The 20,400-nt window shown below is 45.5% G+C and overlaps 1 protein-coding gene across 4 annotated transcripts in view; it reads right to left on the bottom strand.

Moving 5' to 3' along the window:
- LOC137524204 (uncharacterized) overlaps positions 1–20,400 on the bottom strand; it is a 624,050-nt gene that overhangs the window by 157,273 nt on the left and 446,377 nt on the right. For all 4 annotated transcript variants that reach the window (XM_068243802.1, XM_068243801.1, XM_068243800.1 and 1 more), the window contains one exon: positions 4,871–5,145. In XM_068243802.1, the coding sequence (XP_068099903.1) occupies positions 4,871–5,145 (275 nt within the window). The remainder of the gene's footprint in view (positions 1–4,870; positions 5,146–20,400) is intronic.

Below are 20,400 nucleotides of genomic sequence, written 5' to 3' on the forward strand. Positions count from 1 at the left end.
ATTCATCAAGTAGTCAAATGGCAGCAGATTTTCCAACAAAATGCAATCAGATTGGCGGCAGATTTCCCCACAAAATGCAATCAAATTGGCAGCAGATATCCCCACAAAATGCAATCAAATTGGCAACAGATACCCCCACAAAATGCAATCAGATTGCATTTTGTGGGGGTATCTGCTACCAATCTGATTGCATTTTGTGGGGGTATCTGTTGCCAATCTGATTGCATTTTGTGGGGGTATCTGCTACCAATCAGATTGGCGGCAGATTTCCCAACAAAATGCAATCAGATTGGCGGCAGATTTCCCAACAAAATGCAATCAGATTGGCGGCAGATTTCCCAACAATATACAATCAGATTGGCAGCAGATATCCCCACAAAATGCAATTAGATTGGCGGCAGATATCCCCACAAAATGCAATCAGATTGGCAGCAGATTTGTCCACAAAATACAATTAGATTGGCGGCAGATTTCCCCACAAAATACAATTAGATTAGCGGCAGATATTCCCACAAATTGCAATTAGATTGGCGGCAGATATCCACACAAAATGCAATTAGATTGGCAGCAGATATTTCCACAAAATGCAATCAGTTTGGCGGCAGATATCCTCACAAAATGCAATCAGATTAGCGGCAGATTTCCCCACAAATTGCAATTAGATTGGCAGCAGATATTCCCACAAATATCCCCTCACCTAGGCTAGGGCCCCCTCTTCCGCGCTCCCCCCCCCCCCCTCCAAAATTGCAGCCAGCAGCGGCAGCGAGCGGGAATCACTTACCGGATCAGATAGCTCTGCGTGCTGCTGCTGGTCTGGTCTCCTGCACTGCACTGTCCAATCACGCTCTCACAGGAAGTACTGTGAGTGTGTGATTGGACAGTGCAGTGCAGAAGACCAGACCAGCGGCACGCAGAGCTATCGATCTGACTCGGTAAGCTATTCCCTGCTGCTGCCGCTGGCTGTGATTCTGGAGGGGTGGGGAAGGGGGGGCCCTAGGTGAGGGAGGGGGGAGGCTTCCCCCCCTCCCCGCCACTCTGTGCCCAATTTCCCCCCTTCCTGCGCTGTGCCCCCTCCTTCTCAGCACTGGGGCCCCCAGGAGGCGGGGCGGCCGGGGCCCACCGATGAAAAAATCGGCAGTTCGGTCACTCAGTCTAAGCCTGCTTACCAGGGGTGTAACTAGAAATCACTGGGCCCCCCTGCAAAACTTTGGAAGGGGCCCCCTCCCCTCGCTTTATGCACAGGTAAACTGAGAACCAATGTTATTCAATTGGCTAGTGCACACTTGAATGTGTTTTCCCCATGCAGATAAAACCAGAAAGCAGTGAAGCACTGCACACATTTTCTCTATCAATTACATTAGCTTCTGTGCTAGATGGGCACGTTTTCACACAAACAGACACACATGGGGCTTGATCCACTAAACCGTGCTAACTCATAGCATGGACACGGCAGTGTTTTTGCGCACATTTTTGCACGCAATCGTGAACTTCCGCACACAATGGCGGGTGAAAATGTGCGATTGTAAGCAAAAATTTTCCATCTCTGATGGATCAGAACTGGCTCTGCAGACTCCTCCAGCATCACTACAGTACACAGTACTTGGGGAGGGGTAGAGAGGTTGGGGGCTGAGCTCTGAAAACAAGAGCCTGCTGCACACTGAATAGGGACTGCGTACAAATCTTTGTATGATTCCTTATCAGTGGCTAAGCAAATGCAGTCATTAGAACAACTGTGCATAGAGCAGAAAGATTTTTTTCTCCGTGCCCTTAGTTGTCAGTCTCTGAGGACAGGGGAAAAAAAACTTCTCCCCCCCCCCACAGGACCCCCTGCTGCTTCTAGGTCCCCCTGCAGCTGCATCTCTTGCAGGGTCTATTGTTAGGCCCGAGTCTTACTCCATGATGAGTAGAGTGCAATATAATATATTACATGCAGTGCATTACACTCTACTAATTGTGTGTAAGACGCAGGTTTAGTGAATCTTAAGCAGGTGCAGTGGCGTACCTAGGGCATTTGACACCCGGTGCTGGGTATTAAAAAGACACCCCCCCCCCCCCCATAAAAAAACCAAAAAACAGCAAATGTGGCATGCTAAACGTGACACGGCGGGTAATGCCAGGTGTAGGCTCGCTCCCCCCCCTAAAGTTGTCCTTAGTATAGTATAGTGGCACCAGTATAGCTAACAAAAAATGGGTGCGGCTATAACATGCGGCGCGCATCGCGCGCCGCGGCGAAAAGTGGGCGTGGCCATGACCGGATGAGGGCAGAGCTAACTAATTTAAAGTGAACCCGGGATAAGAGTGATATGGAGGCTGCCATATTCATTTCCTTTTAAACAATAGGCAGCCCTGCTGATCTATTTGGCTGCAGTAGTGAACTGAATTACACCAGAAACAATCATGCAGCTAATCTTGTCAGTTCTGACAATATTGTCAGAAACCCCTGACCTGCTGCATGCTTATTCAGGGTCTATGGTTGAAAGAATTAGATGCAGAGGACCAGCACAGCAGCCAGGCAGCTGGTATTGCTTAAAAGGAGATAAATATTGCAGCCCAATATTATTCTCACCTCGGGTTCCCCTTAAAAGTGCAACACAAAGACAGTGGGCCTTTCCCCAGAAAATTCACATAATTGTTCAGGTTTTCTCAAGAAAATACACGTAATGTGAACAGATTTGACCAGAAAATAGTTCAATCATGTCGGCAGATTTGCCCAAAAAACACGTTCAATCATGTCGGCAGATTTGCCCAAAAAACACGTTCAATCATGTCGGCAGATTTGCCCAAAAAACACGTTCAATCATGTCGGCAGATTTGCCCAAAAAACACGTTCCATCATGTCGGCAGATTTGCCCAGAAAATACATGCAATCATGTCGGCAGATTTGCCCAGAAAATACATGCAATCATGTCGGCAGATTTGCCCTGAAAATACATGCAATCATGTCGGCAGATTTGCCCAGAAAATACATGCAATCATGTCGGCAGATTTGCCCAGAAAATACATGCAATCATGTCGGCAGATTTGCCCAGAAAATACATGCAATCATGTCGGCAGATTTGCCCAGAAAATACATGCAATCATGTCGGCAGATTTGCCCAGAAAATACATGCAATCATGTCGGCAGATTTGCCCAGAAAATACATGCAATCATGTCGGCAGATTTGCCCAGAAAATACATGCAATCATGTCGGCAGATTTGCCCAGAAAATACATGCAATCATGTCGGCAGATTTGCCCAGAAAATACATGCAATCATGTAGCAGACCTGGCCAGAACAGTCGATACACCTGCTAATATAAATTAAATAAAAGTTTACTCACCTGAAGCAGCAGCAGACCTCCTGTCCCGGCCTCCGTCCGGCGCGCAGCTCTCACGATCCTCTGCAGCCAGCCAGCAACTGAAACTCCCGCGCTGAGAGCAGGGCTACGGGAAAATGGCGCTCGAAGCCCTGCATTGCAGACTCCGTCTCCAGAGCAGGGCTTCGGACGCCATTTTACTGTAGCCCTGCTCTGCCGCTGTTGGAGCTGCGGGCTGCTGCTGTCAGTGAACTGACACAGCGTCTATTAGACGCCGAATAGCAGTTCACGCTGGGGGTGCTTCAGCACCCAAACCACCCCCCTGGCACCGCCACTGCCCCAGTATAGCTAGTATAGTTGCCCCAGTATAGCATAGTGGCCCCAGTATAGTTTAGTGTAGCATAGTGGCCCTAGTGTAGCATAGTGGCCCCAGTGTAGCATAGTGGCCCCAGTGTAGCATAGGTGCCCCCAGTGTAGCATAGGTGCCCCCAGTGTAGCATAGGTGGCCCCCAGTGTAGCATAGTGGCCCCCAGTGTAGCATAGGTGCCCCCAGTGTAGCATAGGTGCCCCCAGTGTAGCATAGTGGCCCCCAGTGTAGCATAGTGGCCCCCAGTGTAGCATAGTGGCCCCCAGTGTAGCATAGTGGCCCCCAGTGTAGCATAGTGGCCCCCAGTGTAGCATAGTGGCCCCCAGTGTAGCATAGTGGCCCCCAGTGTAGCATAGGTGCCCCCAGTGTAGCATAGTGGCCCCCGGTGTAGCATAGTGGCCCCCGGTGTAGCATAGTGGCCCCCGGTGTAGCATAGTGGCCCCCGGTGTAGCATAGGTGCCCCCGGTGTAGCATAGGTGCCCCCCGGTGTAGCATAGTGGCCCCCGGTGTAGCATAGTGGCCCCCGGTGTAGCCAAGGTGCCCCTGGTATGAGGGAAGCTTGGAAGGTGGGGTGGCGGGGTCCCCTCCTTCCGGCGCTTCCCCCTCCTAATTAGCAGCAGCCAGCAGCTTAGCGAAGCGGGCGGGGAGGACTTACTCACCTGCTCCAGGCGATGGCGCATAACGTTATCCTCACGTGACGCTGGTCTCTCTGTCGCTCACTGTGCTTCCGCAAATCAGGAAGCACAGTGGGCGGTGGAGAAGGTGGAGACCAGCGTCAGGTGACGATGACGCTATGCGCCATCGCCTGGAACGCAGGAAGTAGGTGAGTAAGTCTTCTCCGCCCGCTCCTGCCCGCTCATCAAGCTGCTGCTAATTAGGAGGGGGAAGCGCCAGAAGGAGGGGACCCAGGTGAGGGAGGTGGGGGGTCCGGCCCCCCTCCCCGCCGCTTTCCCCGTCACCCCTCCTTTCCGGGTTGCTTCCCCCTCCTGTCCTGCCTGCATAGTGCCCAGGCCTCTGTGGGAGGCCTTGGTGACACCCCCTGGGGCACCCGACACCCGGTGCGGGGCGCCCCATGCCGCCCTATGGTAGGAACGCCACTGAGCAGGTGATGAGCTTCTCACTCATCTGACATACTAAAAATAGCAAGCACTGGTAAGTTTTGTAATTGCATTCGGGCTTGCTGACTCTATATGGAACTCAGTTTTACCTGTTTATTGTTGGGCATTGAAGCCAAGAGAAACAGATGCATTTTGTACTCTTGATACTTTGGATTTCCTGGACAGAGCGTTTTGAAATAGACCAGCACATTTCCATGAATGGGGGTCTTTCTGCTGCCTGTGAAAGGCCACGCGAAGCCCAGTAAAGAGAAGCTGGGATTCTTCAAAGTGATATAAAAAGGTTCAATTTGCGTTGGTGTTTCCAAACTCAGATTCCCATCGATGAAGTGGGCACATTTAATGCTTGATATGTCATCAGTACAACCTGTAGAATGAAGACAGCATTATATTCTCATAATGGTATAACCAGACTGGCCGAACACAGGTGGATTGTTTGTTCTCCTTGAGACACCTGCTCAGGTGAGAAAACCGCACCAGAATTTGATATTCTTGCTGAAATAAGTTCTGAGGTGAGAATAAAGGGGCTGATTAGTCAACTCAAATTAGCCTTATTTTGGGTAGCACATGGTGGGCTTGATACACAAAGCCGTGCTAAGTCAAAGCACGGTCGTGCTAGTGTTTTTCGCGCGTTATAACATGTAACGATTTTTCGTGCGCAATTGCGAATTTTGAGTTAGCACGGCTTTGTGAATCAATCCCGATGTGTCCAGGACTGACAGTTTAAAGGAAACTCAGCACCTCAACTATAAAATTATTTATAACAAACCTCCCCCTAAGGAAGGTTCCTAAATAATGTGTGCTTTGTGAGTGGTCAGCATTGATTAACTTACCTACGGGATCTGCTCTGTAGCCCCATCTCCACAAAGGCATCAATCTTGCAGCTGTCACTGCCGCATGGCTGCAGTTCAAAGTGGCCACAAGTCCAGCGCATTCCTGGCCACTGGTGTATGCTGGGAGATGTGGAGTTCCCAGCCGCTAATGTGGGCCAGGGATGTAGCCTGCCCATTGGCTGTGCCCCCCTGAACTTATGGTATACCCCAGCTGTCTAGCTTCTTCTAGCCCTGAATTGTGTATTATTACATCATCTAAGTATGCAGCTTCAAATTTTTGGTAGGGGGTTATATGGACAAAAAGGCAAGGCATTACCTTCTACTGAAAGGAACCCTCTGGAGTGATAAAAGTCGTCTGTTCTTTGGCTTTTTTTTTTTACTCAACAGAATCTACCAGTGCATACATGTAAAAAGGGTGCACAGTAAATTTACGTGCAGGTTGAAGTAGTAGTAGAATTTGGGTATACTGACGATATTCTAATAAAGGTGGCCACACACCATACAATAAAATGATCTAATTATACAGCAATCTGATAAAAACGATCGGTTGTACAGAAAAAATTAAAGTTTTTTTTTTTTTTTTTTTTCTTTCATTCGAGAAATCTGATCAAATATCCCATTTTTATTTGATATAAGATTGGGAGTGTTGAATTTTTCTGACCAATTTATATGAAAATTTAATGGGGCAGTTGTGACGTCTAGCCCTGCGATCCTGTCTAACTTACTCCTGTACCATTGGAGAATAATCGCCTCCTATGGCTTGTAAGACTGTGAGCAAGCTGATGTTATAAGACCGGTTGCTGGGTCATCAGATAATATTGCGACAACGGGCCCCAATCCTGTCTAATCTGGCACCGTTACCATCCGGGGAATAGGCACATCCGATGGTTTGTAATACGGTGAACAGACTGATGCCAAAGATTGATTAAACCGCTGCCACCAATGTGACGTATGCGCAGTCACCCACCAATTCCTGTTCCCTTTGCCACAGTTTACCATTCAGCCTCAGACCCTGAGGGAATCCTGAAGGCAGTCAGCACTGCAGGCAAGGTAACCTTTTGGAATGGTTGGTGAGTCCATACTGTAATGAATAGCGGGGCAGCTGCGGCGAACAGCGTCGCCACCGCAGCTGCCTCCCTCCCCGATCAGGCACCCGTGCCTCGGGCGTCGAGGACGGGTTTGTCTGCTTCCCACAAGGTCGCAATAGAGCATGCGCGCGCGCATCGCCGCGACCTTTATTCCGGGAAGAGGCGCATCAGCTGACCTACGGGTCGGCTAACGTCACTGGAGGCGCCTGCCGCTTCTGATTGGCTGGGCGGTGGGGGCGTGCCTCAGGGACTCCTCAGCTTCAAAAGAGCTGAGGAGTCACTCGCAACTTGTCGTCTGTTGCGAATACCTTGTGTTAGCACTCAGACCTAGATAGTTCCAGTGTGCTTTGATCCGGGAGGAAACCAGGGATTTCACACAAGATAGGAATTGTTTGATAGCTGCATTTAACTTACCTTGCTTGTGATTATCTGTGTATGACTCTGGCTCGTTCTGACTATCCTTCCTCTCAGTGATTCTGTACCTTAGCCCATCTGATCTAGCTGCCGACCCTGCCTGTTTTCCGTTTACTCTCTGCCTTCCGATTCTGTACTGTATCTGCCTGTCTGTTACCGACTCTGCTAGCCTGACTCACCAGGGAGCCCTGGTCTCTGGTGAGGGCCTCTGTACTGATAGTACCCACCAGCTCCTCTGGTGAGGTCTTGCTAACTCTATCAGTATCTACTGTTACACCAAGCACTACCACTTGCTTACACATTTGTTGTTAGCTATACTTGCATTATTGGTGATTCCGCAGATCACCACATAATCAGGTATAGTGTCTGGGTTATTGGTGATACTGCAGATCACTCAATAACCAGACTTCTGTTTGCTGACACCAATCGTAACATAACAGCAGACCATGATGTCTACGGATGCACTGTGCCGCCAAGTTGAGGCATTGACCACAGCGGTGAACGCTTTAACCAAGACAGGAAAGTATTGTAAAATGAAGGTCTAGTAATCTTATATGATGTAAGATAATATTTCAGTGATAGTATAACAAGAAAAAGGTGGAGATAACTTAGTCGTGCAGAGTTTTGTTTTAATTTTATGAGCAAATTGCTGTAAACAAATGTTTTATTTTAGATATCTGTTTTATTGACCTGAGAAAGCGGGCTGAGTCCCGTGAAACGCGTTGTCTACAGTATAACCGTTATTTTAATAAAGACTCCTTTTTCTACCCACGTGAGTCTTCTTTGGAGGTAAGAGACCTCCTCCTCATACCATATATATTTTTATTTACTTATTTTTATTTTTATCTAATTTTATGAGTAAAATTATCTAGCTGTTGCTATAACATACTTTTGGGCGCCTCCACCAATGTGCTTCGCTTTAACCAAGACAGTCAATTCCCAACAGACTCAGATCACCCAGCTGTCGGAGGTAGTACGTACCCTCCAGACAGCAGCAGCACCAGTGCAGTCCCCTCCACTTACTGAGCCTAGAATGCCCATGCCTGAGAAATTTTCAGGGCATAAATCAGATTTTCGTAATTTCAGAAGCCGATGTCTCTCATACTTTGAGATAAGACTGGTATCTTCAGGTTCTGAGAGTCAAAGGATAACTTTCATCAAGACCTTGTTATCTGGGGACTCTCAGACTTGGGCTTACAGTCTTCCTAATGATCATGAGGTGTTGACCTCAGTACAAAATTTTTTTGATACAATGGCGATTATTTACGATGATCCGGATATCGCCGTGACTGCCGAGAGGAAACTTAACATCCTCAGGCAGGGGCATAACACGGTTGCTTGCCGCCTGGTGTAGCTAGAGGTACTACCCTAGGCGAGCCAGTTTTACCTCTACCTGATAAACGATTACTACTCCCTTGTTCTATTACCTGGGAAGACCATGTTTTGTCTACCCAGGCATTTATAGACTCGGGATCTGAGGCTAATTTTATTGATGCAGATTTTGTTAAAAAATGGGGGCTACCTCTGATTCCTTTAGACAGGCGAATATTTGTTACAGAGGTGGATGATTCTCCGTTACAGGGCAGGCAGGACCTCTCACAGACGCCAGTTTTTTTATGTCATGTAGGGGTATTACACAAGGAAAGGTTACAGTTTTTTGTCCTTAAGATGGCCACTTCCACTGTAATCCTGGGTATGCCATGGTTAAGGAAACACTCTCCACACATTGATTGGAGCTCCGGCCAATTGTTAAGTTGGTCTCCATTCTGTCACCAGCATTGTTTAGAGAATTTTATAATCAACACCCAACCAACCACTCCGAACTTTTATTATTTACCCAAAATCCATAAAAGTATCCATAAACCTCCTGGCCGACCGATTATTTCAGGAGTCAACTCAATCACCAGCAATCTCTCCAAATTTCTTGATCAACATTTACAAACACATGTCTAATCCCTTCCATCATTCCTCAAAGATTCTCAGCAACTCATTTGTTTATTGCAGGATGTCCCCTGGCAGCCTGACTATGTCTGACTGACATGTGACGTTTCTGCCCTCTACACCAACATCCCCCATCCATTCGGCCTCAGCGCACTACAATATTTCCTAGCGCCCAATCCCTCCATGCCTACAACACAACAAACGTTTCTGCTACAATGCGCTGAATTTATCCTTCAGAATAATATCTTCACATTCAATGAACAAGTTTACCATCAGATTAGCGGAACGGCGATGGGGAGTTCGTTTGCCCCATCGTACGCTAATCTCACGATGGGTTACCTCGAACAAATGAAACTCTCCCCTGGCAACCAGTTTTTCAATAATATAGTATTTTACAGACGTTACATTGATGACCTTATTTTTATTTGGAAAGGCGACATTTCTACCATCCCACATTTTATTGATTATCTTAATTCCAACCCAGCAGGGTTACAATTTACATACCACCATCACACATCTTCCATAGAATACCTTGACCTTACCCTATACATCGAATTGAATCACATCAAAACAAAAACTTATTTCAAACCGGTCGATGCCAATAATTACATTCACTTCAAAAGTTTCCATCATCACCCCTGGATTACCAATACACCATACAGTCAGTTCAGGAGAATCTACAGGAATTGCACAGATACATCACAATATGACATCCAATCCAATATCCTCACCAAAAAATTCACGGACCGCCAATATCCTAAGACCTTGATAAAAAACGCTAAATTTAAAGCCAAACGCCCCAACCCCCCGAGTACTGATGCAAAACTAACTAACACAGGCCCTCCAAGGTTCATTACTCAATACAATGCCCAGCATTCGCACATTCGTGACATTCTAACCAGCAGATGGGAGATCCTGATGCAGTACCCCTTCTTAAGGCCGCTATTACCCAAAGCACCATCCATCACATATAGGAGAGCTCCCAATCTCCGCAACATTCTTGCACCCAGTAAACTGCGTCCGCCCACACAGCCCCTGCCCACTCATTCAGAACCACTCAAACCAGGCTGCTTTCCATGTAACAAGACCCGCTGCACAGCCTGCCAATTCATCAACACTAGTGTATCATTCTCTTCTACCAGTACCAACTGCAATTTCCCTTTGAAAAAACGGTTTACTTGCGACTCCAAATATGTCATCTATCTCATCTCCTGTCCGTGCCGGCTCCAGTATGTGGGGAGAACCACCCAATTAGTACGCAGCAGAATCGGACAACATAAAAGAAATATCATTGTGTGTGTATGTGTATATATGTATATATATATATGTATATATGTATATATATATATATATATGTATATGTATATGTATATGTATATATGTGTATATTTATATCTTATCTTCTATTACTGATGTTTATTATTATCTTCATTATGACTATTATTATCATCCTTCTAATACAATGATAATTATTACAGCTGCAAATATTCGTCTACGGTATCAAAACCGTAGACGGGATTATACACTATATATTACCAGGCCTGGACAATTTTTGCCAATGGCCTCCTCATAATTTGGATATATTACAATTGTTTTTATGTTTTTTATGTGTTCTTCGATTTTATGCTCATATCTTCATGTCATATTCACATTATTTTTTATTATACATTTTTTTTTTTTATATAATTTTTATTATATTTTTTATATATATTTTATTATTATTATTATTATTATTATTATTTCAGAAGTATACACTATTTTATTTACCAATTGTAAAAAGTCGGACATTGTTCATGCTTTTATCTTCATTATCTTTCAGCATGTATAATGACATTTGAAGTCTCTTCACTGTACTTGTTCTTTTGAACCACTAGATGGCAGCAAACACACCACTGTGCTCCATGTTCCCTTTCTAAACACTGCCCTGTGCATGCAGAGAAAGCATGCATGTTATGTACAGCTGGCAGCAGCTGATTGGAGGACTCTCTGTCCCCATGGCCACTGACTCCACCCACTGACAACACCGCCCTGTGCATGCAGAGAAAGCATGCATGTTATGTAAGACCACATGCACACCAATCTACTCCTTACAGCTGGCAGCAGCTGATTGGAGGACTCTCGGTCACCATGGCCACTGACTCCACCCACCCACACTGGAGCAGCTTCTGGATAGGCCAGAGCTGCCAGCATTAACACATTTAAAGCAGAAAGCGACCTCACAACAGTACAGAGGTGCTCTGCTTGCTATAACTGAATTGCTGGTAAGTCTTTATCTTGCCAGCTACAACTTATTCCATTTCCTGTGTGAAGAAAAAGGCAGAACCCAACTGCCAGCCAGGGCACTCTATGAGTCATTAAATAAGAAAATACAAACACATTTTATTAATACTAACGTTCCTAATACATATTTTTAAAAAAAAAAAGCTGATGTTCTATACAATGAATGAGCATATTAGTGATAAAAAAGCGGTCTGTAAGCCTGCCAAGCTTGTAGCCTATATCAGCCTGTATGGTGCATAGTTCCTTCAGCCAATAAATAATAACTCCAAATCCTAGGCTCAGTAGGCAATAGTTCCAGAAGTGTATATGTGGATTCCAGGGATAATTGCAAAACTGCTTCAGTTCTGAAAATATGCAACAATATCTAGCTCTGGTGCAGTCCAGAACCTCTCCGCTGCCAATGGTAACCAGAGATAGAAAGATGGGACTAGTAATGTCCAATCGCAACATCAATGTCCCAAAGCATACAGTACAAGAGCAGAAAGCCTTAGTAAGTAAGAAGCAGCCAGCTCCAATAAAGCATTTGGACCAGCGTTATAGCTACCGGTCCTGTGGTGATGTATATCTCCGTTAGTCCACATGTCCATGGAAGGAAGCCATCCTGTATGGCAAGGAGGAGTGCAGGTCCGTGTGGAGGCTGTAAAGAGGCCAGGCTGAATGGCAGGGGCTACGGCAGGCTAAGTCTACCGGTTTCGCCGGTAATCCAGCTCCTCAGGACTCCAGGCCGCTGAAGTAATGCCCAGTATAGCCATGGATGTGTCCCACGCCATAAATGGCGTTGTTCCCGGAAGTACACCGGCCGCGTGTCAGAGGAGGCGCGGCCTGTGCGTTCCAGGCAGCCCGGGCTGGTCAGAGTACTCCCAGCGCGCGCATGCCCAATGCGCGCATCCGGGCAGTCAGACCAGCGTGCGCAGACAGCAAGTTTTGGGCGATACGCTGGGTGAGCAGTCTGCCACCCAGCGGCGCCCAACTGTCCGCGCACAGGTGCAAGTAACCGCCCCTTTACGGAACCCCGCCGCGCCCACTATCCACGAACAAACAGGTAGTCAGGTACAGTAATGAGAAAAAGTAATATGTAAGATGAAGGGTGGAAAAAAGGGCCAGAACGAAAATAGATGGAGAATTAAAATGTAAGTGAGCAGTGAGCGCATGCGGGCCCCATTCGGAACGGAACCACACCACCGGGCTAAAGGGGAACTCCATAGTAGGAAAAAGTTGTATATTAATAATACATACATTGACAAGTGATGACATAAATGTGTAATTAGAACATTGAATATCTCAAAAGCTAATTAACTATTTCAAAGAGCAAACAAAAAAAAAAAAAAAAAAAAATTTTTTTTTTTTTTTTTTTTTCTTTCTTTTTTTTTTTTTTTTTTTTTTTTTTTTTTTAGTAGTAATAATAATTTCTTGTTGTATTGCAGAATGTATAAATTTTAATAAATCCTCCGATGCACGAAGTGCATCTAAGGAGGAAAGGGGTTCTCATTGTCCCAATAGGGAAAAGGGTGTCGTCCCGCGCCGCACGCAAGGACGGCCAGTTCGCCCCCCAGCAATCCCCAAAAGGGGGGAAGGAGCTGCCAAGGCACGGGCGGAAGCCCATCGACAGCCATAGTCCCAGGGAGATCAGCCCACACAGGATAGTAAATTATTCACAGAAAAGGGGAGTATTTCAATTCATCATTAAGGCCAGGTGGAACCGTGGCCTTCAACTCGTATATCCAGCGACACTCGCGCTGCAATACCAGTTTCTCAAAGTCGCCACCTCTGAGAGGTTGATGAACACAGTCAACTGCGCTAAACGAAATTCGATTTGATGGATTAAGCTCACATGCAATTACATGTCTAGCTACTGGGGATCGTAAATTATGTCCCACAATATCCTGAGTGTGTTCATAAATCCGTCGGCGGAAATTACGTGTCGTCATGCCAATATAGAAGGCGTCACATGTGCATTTAAGCACATATATGACGCCCTCAGTTGAACAATTTATAAAATGCTTCACCTGTACAGTTCTCCCGACATGTGGGAAGGTATTAGACCGACCCACTCTTATAAATGGACATTGTTTGCATGATCCACATCGAAAGACTCCCCTTTCTCTGCATGGGTCGGCACTAGAGCCTCCCATGTAGTGGCTCCTAACCAATCTGTTGGCAATGGTGGGGGCTCTACGAAAGATAACCTTTGGTTTGTCTGTCACGCATTGTCTAATTTTGACGTCATCCGTTAACAGGTGCCAGTGTCTTGAGAGAATTTTTTGAAATTGGTCCTGTTGTTTGTTATAGGTAGTGATAATTGGCACTGTTTCCATAAAAGAATTGGTTTTTTTGCGGTACCCCAAAAGGGTTTCCCGATCTGAATTAAGGGCCCTACGATAGGCCTTGTCAATGTTAGATCTAGAGTAACCTCTAGCTTTAAATCTCTGTCTCAACTCTGCAGCTTCCGCTTTAAAGGTTTCAAGTGAGGAGCAATTCCGCCTGGCCCTTAGAAATTGGCCAGTAGGGATGCTCCTGACCAGATGTTGGGGATGAAAGCTAGTAGCGTGTAAAACAGTGTTAGACGATGTGGGTTTTCTGAAAAGTCTGGTACTCAGGTCTCCCCCTTCTCCCATCTCTATCCAGAGATCAAGGAACGGGAGGGTCCTAGTATTGTATTCACAGGTTAGTTTAAGATTGAGGGAATTGGAGTTTAGTTTTTCAACAAACTCCAATAATAGTGATTCACCTCCTGTCCAGAGAAGTAGAATATCGTCAATGTACCTGTGCCACGCCTCCACGTGGCACAGGTACTCAATCCAGTCATCATTTGAAAAGATCTCCGCCTCCCACGCCCCCAGGTACAGGTTTGCATACGACGGGGCACACATGGTCCCCATCGCAGTGCCCTGCACCTGGAGGTAGTGGGAGGAACCAAAAACAAAATGGTTGTGCGTCAAAAGGAATTCCAAAAGTTCTAACAAAAAAATTGAATGATCAGTCTCAGTGCAGGGCAAAGTGTCCAAAAACTTAGCCACTGCTCGGATTCCTCCTTTGTGAGGGATACTTGAATATAGGGCCTCTACGTCCAGCGCCACTAAGAGGGTACCAGGGCGCACGTGAAGGCCATCAAGGATGCGCAGCACATGCATGGTATCCTGTACAAATGAGGGCAGAGATTGCACATGTTTCTGTAAATGATAGTCAATGTATTTGCTGACATTTTCAGTCAGTGACCCACAGGCCGATATTATCGGCCTGCCTGGGGGGTTCGTCATAGATTTATGAATTTTTGGCAACGCATAAAATGTTGGTATCTGAGGATGGGGTATCTTCAAATAGGACGACACCTCCCCAGATATGATACCATTGCTTGCTGCCCAATCGATGATGCCAAAAAGTACGCCCTGGTCCCTCAAGACTCCGGACGCAGAGGCCCTCTGATACCAGTCTTTATTTTTCAAAATGCGATAGCACATATTTTCATATTGGTCATTGTCCATAACGACGATGTTCCCCCCTTTGTCAGAGGGTTTCACCGTGATCATGGACATTTGTGTTAGTTCAGAGAGAGCCTGTCTCTGTACTCTTGAAAGATTGTCAGCAGTGTGTCCCATATGCAGGGTATCAAGATCCCTCAACACCATCTCCACAAAGACACTGACTCTTGGATTTGTAGATAGAGATGGGAAGTATCGAGACTTATTTTTAAACTGTGTTTCATTGATATTTGAATTGGTAGCCTCCTCTAATACTGTCAGCTGTTCATCTGGTATGTATCCCTCTTCCCATAAAGCTGTCAAATCTCGAAGGGCCCTATAGTCTTTTTTGGTGAAGTCAGACCAGTCTTGTATGGCTCCTCCTAAGGGAGCCTCTTCTCTCTTTTTATGTTGAAGTTTCAAAATCACCTTTCGTGCAAAAAGGTTTAAATCCTTGGCACAGTTGAATTTATCAATATTCTGTGCCAGGGAAAAGCCAAGCCCTAATGATAGGACAGAGATTTGGTCGCGTGTTAGTGGAGTGTGACTAAGATTTATCACTGTTTTCTCATCAGCATTTATTTTTTCGGGTGCAGATATTGCTCCATGTTCATTTTCTTGGAGGGGTTTACTTGGTGTGGGGAAAGTGTGGGGTTCTTTGGAATTTGTGCATTCTTTACCGCAATTTTTTTGTCTTTTTCTTTTCCTTTGTCTTTTTCTCTTCCTTTTATTTTGTTGGACGCCTGAGTGCTCAATAAAAAAGTGTCCGTGTCTTTTTGTGATTCTAAATAGTCGGAAACCTCCGGGGGTGAAGTCATTTCTTTTCTCTTAATTTGTGCAGTTGGCGTATTAGTCCCCTGTGTGGGAGTCTCTATGTGTTTAGTGTCACTAGGGTGATCTTGAGGAGCATTTAAGGCAATTTCATCATCGCTGGTATGAGCCTCAGATAAACTATCCAACGCTTCCCCTGTGTTATTTGGGGTGGGTGTCTGGGGCCTAGGTCGAGGCTTACCTGATGGTTTTTTATTTGTATTCCATAGGTACGCTTGACCCATTTTATATGACAATTTGTCTCTCTCGAATTTTGATTCCTTTTTGTCGATAATATCCAAGTTGTATTTATGGATGTGTTTTCTCAACAATTCATTTCTAGATAGGAAAATGGACTTGTCTTTATGTATTTCTAGACGAGTATTGAGTGCTTCAATTTGTTTATCCAGGGATTTTATGTCTGCTTGATGTAACTCCTTCATGTATGTTAAGGCTACTTGTGAACTACCTTCAAAATTTGATTCCCATCTCCTTTTAAAGTCCTCGGTCACATGTCGTGAAGTGGGAAAGATTTGAACCCGCATATGGTAAGGACAAATCTGCTCGGCAATATATTTGTCAATATATGTCAAGTCCCAGTATTTCCTGGACTTGGTTTCTAATAAACGTTGTAAACGATTAAAGCTGTATAATATTTCCTTATCGACTAATGGTCCAGAGGGAACTCGATCCCTCTGTCCTTGTAAATCCTGTATGAAGCTATCCCAGCGGAACATGGCTGCCATCACTAAAAGCCCGCGCCCAGGCGCGCCCACCCCCCAATCTGGGGGCACCGGAGCGGCAAATGCCCGACCCAGCCCAAGACGCGGGACCACCCCCAAAGAGATCCCCTGAAAATAAAGTAAAAAACAGAATCAAAAAGAAAATTTATATTCTATATAGATAATAAACAATACCTCAACTGAAGAGTGGGTGAAACGCTTAAAGTGGGCGTGGCCTATACTTATAGGCCTAGAAGACTAGGTGGAGCGTATCAACCAACACTGTACTGTTGAACAAAAATATAGTAAGAAATGCATAGTTAGAAAATGGCTCAGAGTGGTCTGGCTACAAAAAAGTATTGTGTGAAGAAAAAGGCAGAACCCAACTGCCAGCCAGGGCACTCTATGAGTCATTAAATAAGAAAATACAAACACATTTTATTAATACTAACGTTCCTAATACATATTTTTTAAAAAAAAAAGCTGATGTTCTATACAATGAATGAGCATATTAGTGATAAAAAAGCGGTCTGTAAGCCTGCCAAGCTTGTAGCCTATATCAGCCTGTATGGTGCATAGTTCCTTCAGCCAATAAATAATAACTCCAAATCCTAGGCTCAGTAGGCAATAGTTCCAGAAGTGTATATGTGGATTCCAGGGATAATTGCAAAACTGCTTCAGTTCTGAAAATATGCAACAATATCTAGCTCTGGTGCAGTCCAGAACCTCTCCGCTGCCAATGGTAACCAGAGATAGAAAGATGGGACTAGTAATGTCCAATCGCAACATCAATGTCCCAAAGCATACAGTACAAGAGCAGAAAGCCTTAGTAAGTAAGAAGCAGCCAGCTCCAATAAAGCATTTGGACCAGCGTTATAGCTACCGGTCCTGTGGTGATGTATATCTCCGTTAGTCCACATGTCCATGGAAGGAAGCCATCCTGTATGGCAAGGAGGAGTGCAGGTCCGTGTGGAGGCTGTAAAGAGGCCAGGCTGAATGGCAGGGGCTACGGCAGGCTAAGTCTACCGGTTTCGCCGGTAATCCGGCTCCTCAGGACTCCAGGCCGCTGAAGTAATGCCCAGTATAGCCATGGATGTGTCCCACGCCATAAATGGCGTTGTTCCCGGAAGTACACCGGCCGCGTGTCAGAGGAGGCGCGGCCTGTGCGTTCCAGGCAGCCCGGGCTGGTCAGAGTACTCCCAGCGCGCGCATGCCCAATGCGCGCATCCGGGCAGTCAGACCAGCGTGCGCAGACAGCAAGTTTTGGGCGATACGCTGGGTGAGCAGTCTGCCACCCAGCGGCGCCCAACTGTCCGCGCACAGGTGCAAGTAACCGCCCCTTTACGGAACCCCGCCGCGCCCACTATCCACGAACAAACAGGTAGTCAGGTACAGTAATGAGAAAAAGTAATATGTAAGATGAAGGGTGGAAAAAAGGGCCAGAACGAAAATAGATGGAGAATTAAAATGTAAGTGAGCAGTGAGCGCATTTTTTTTTTTTTTTTTTTTTTTTTTTTTTTTTTTTTTTTTTTTAGTAGTAATAATAATTTCTTGTTGTATTGCAGAATGTATAAATTTTAATAAATCCTCCGATGCACGAAGTGCATCTAAGGAGGAAAGGGGTTCTCATTGTCCCAATAGGGAAAAGGGTGTCGTCCCGCGCCGCACGCAAGGACGGCCAGTTCGTCCCCCAGCAATCCCCAAAAGGGGGGAAGGAGCTGCCAAGGCACGGGCGGAAGCCCATCGACAGCCATAGTCCCAGGGAGATCAGCCCACACAGGATAGTAAATTATTCACAGAAAAGGGGAGTATTTCAATTCATCATTAAGGCCAGGTGGAACCGTGGCCTTCAACTCGTATATCCAGCGACACTCGCGCTGCAATACCAGTTTCTCAAAGTCGCCACCTCTGAGAGGTTGATGAACACAGTCAACTGCGCTAAACGAAATTCGATTTGATGGATTAAGCTCACATGCAATTACATGTCTAGCTACTGGGGATCGTAAATTATGTCCCACAATATCCTGAGTGTGTTCATAAATCCGTCGGCGGAAATTACGTGTCGTCATGCCAATATAGAAGGCGTCACATGTGCATTTAAGCACATATATGACGCCCTCAGTTGAACAATTTATTCCATTTCCTACCTTCTACTGAAATATACCTAAAGCGGTCAATTTGATACCAACCTAATCTGATTTACTAACTACCTTTTACCACTGTTATCTAGTCCATTCCCCTATACACATTATGTAGTTTACACGGACCCATTCCTTGCAATCACCTCCCTACTATAACATATCACTAAACACTATGTTTGAAATACTATTCTTATTACACTAAATAATAATCCGTTTATCTTTTTATGGCAACATTTATAGCTATGCCTCTGTCTTTTGTTTACAGTTGTTTATCCCCTGCTTATTGCCTGAAGAAGTGGGCTGTGCCCGCGAAACGCGTTGCATCTTTGGGGTATTTTCAATAAATGTGTATATCTATACATTTACAGTCCTTGGTGTCTGCTTTAACGGAGGCGAGTCCACCACTTCCTCCCAGCAATTTTTTAAAAATGTTATGTTCTTTTATCCTTCTGGCGCCTCTGTTCACCTACCAATATATTTGAGTCCACCCCAGTGATCTACCCCCTTTCTTCCTATCTACAGAGAGCGACTTCTTAATCCTGAGTGAGGACAGGTTTAATCTCCTCACCTGCCTAATGAGTGGTTACCTAGGTGGTAACCCGTGTTTGTGAGTATTACCATCTCACTGTTTCATTTATCCAATCAATTTTGACATACTACACCATATTGGGCTCTCGATTTCTCTTCAACTTTATTGTTTAGAGAGAGTGGCCGTATGTACCACCAAGGTTCAGATAGAAGGTGTACCTTCACAGTATGCTGAGTTTACGGACGTGTTCTGTCGTAAGTCAGCAGACAAACTCCCTCCTCACAGGAGTTTTGACTGCCCCATTGATTTACAACCAGGTTGTATGCCCCCTAGAGGTCATCTCTATAATCTTTCTGGCCCTGAGAAACTGGCCATGCAAGATTACATTGAAGAAAATTTGGCTAAGGGCTTTATCCGTCCTTCAAAGTCTCTGGCCGGAGCAGGTTTCTTTTTTTGTACAGAAAAAGGATGGTGGGCTTCGCCCGTGTATTTACTACCGGGAGTTGAATAAGATAACCATAAAAAATCGTTATCCACTTCCTTTAATTGATGATTTATTTTCCCAAATCACTGATGCTGATATCTTTTCTAAGCTAGATCTGAGAGGGGCATACAACCTGGTACGCATCAGGGAGGGTGATGAGTGGAAGACGGCCTTTAACACGCCCAATGGGCACTATGAGTATTTAGTTATGCCCTTCGGGCTGTGCAATGCCCCTGCAGTCTTTCAAGAATTTGTTAATGAGGTTTTTAGAGAAGTCTTGGGGCATTTCGTTCTAGTCTACCTTGACGATATTTTGATTTACTCTCAAAATTTGTCAGAACACAGAAAGCATGTTAAATTTGTGTTGGAGAAACTTAGACAGAACTGTCTATACGCCAAACTCGAGAAATGCCTTTTCGAGGTGCCAGAGGTTCCTTTTCTAGGCTATGTCATCTCTACTTCTGGTCTCTCCATGGACCCCAAGAAGGTATCTGCTGTCTTGGAGTGGCCGCAGCCTGCAGGCCTAAAGGCACTCCAGAGATTTCTAGGTTTTGCCAACGACTACAGGAAATTTATTAAGGGATTCTCCTCAGTAGTATCAACCCTCACTGATCTTACCAAAAAGGGGGCAGACACCTATAATTGGTCTGAGGAAGCACATTCGGCCTTCTCTACCTTGAAGGGTATGTTTTGCTCCGCCCCGATCCTACGACATGTGGATGTCACCTGCCCGTTTATAGTGGAGGTGGATGCATCCGAGATCGGGGTTGGAGCTGTCTTGTCCCAACACTCTGGGTATCAAGGTCGATTGCATCCATGTGCTTTTTTTCTCACGTAAATTCTCTCCGGCTGAGAGAAATTACGACATTGGGAATTGAGAATTATTGGCCATTAAGCTTGCATTTGAAGAATGGCGTCATTG

The sequence above is a fragment of the Hyperolius riggenbachi genome, chromosome 7 (genome assembly GCF_040937935.1).
Source record: "Hyperolius riggenbachi isolate aHypRig1 chromosome 7, aHypRig1.pri, whole genome shotgun sequence".
Lineage (NCBI taxonomy): Eukaryota > Metazoa > Chordata > Amphibia > Anura > Hyperoliidae > Hyperolius > Hyperolius riggenbachi.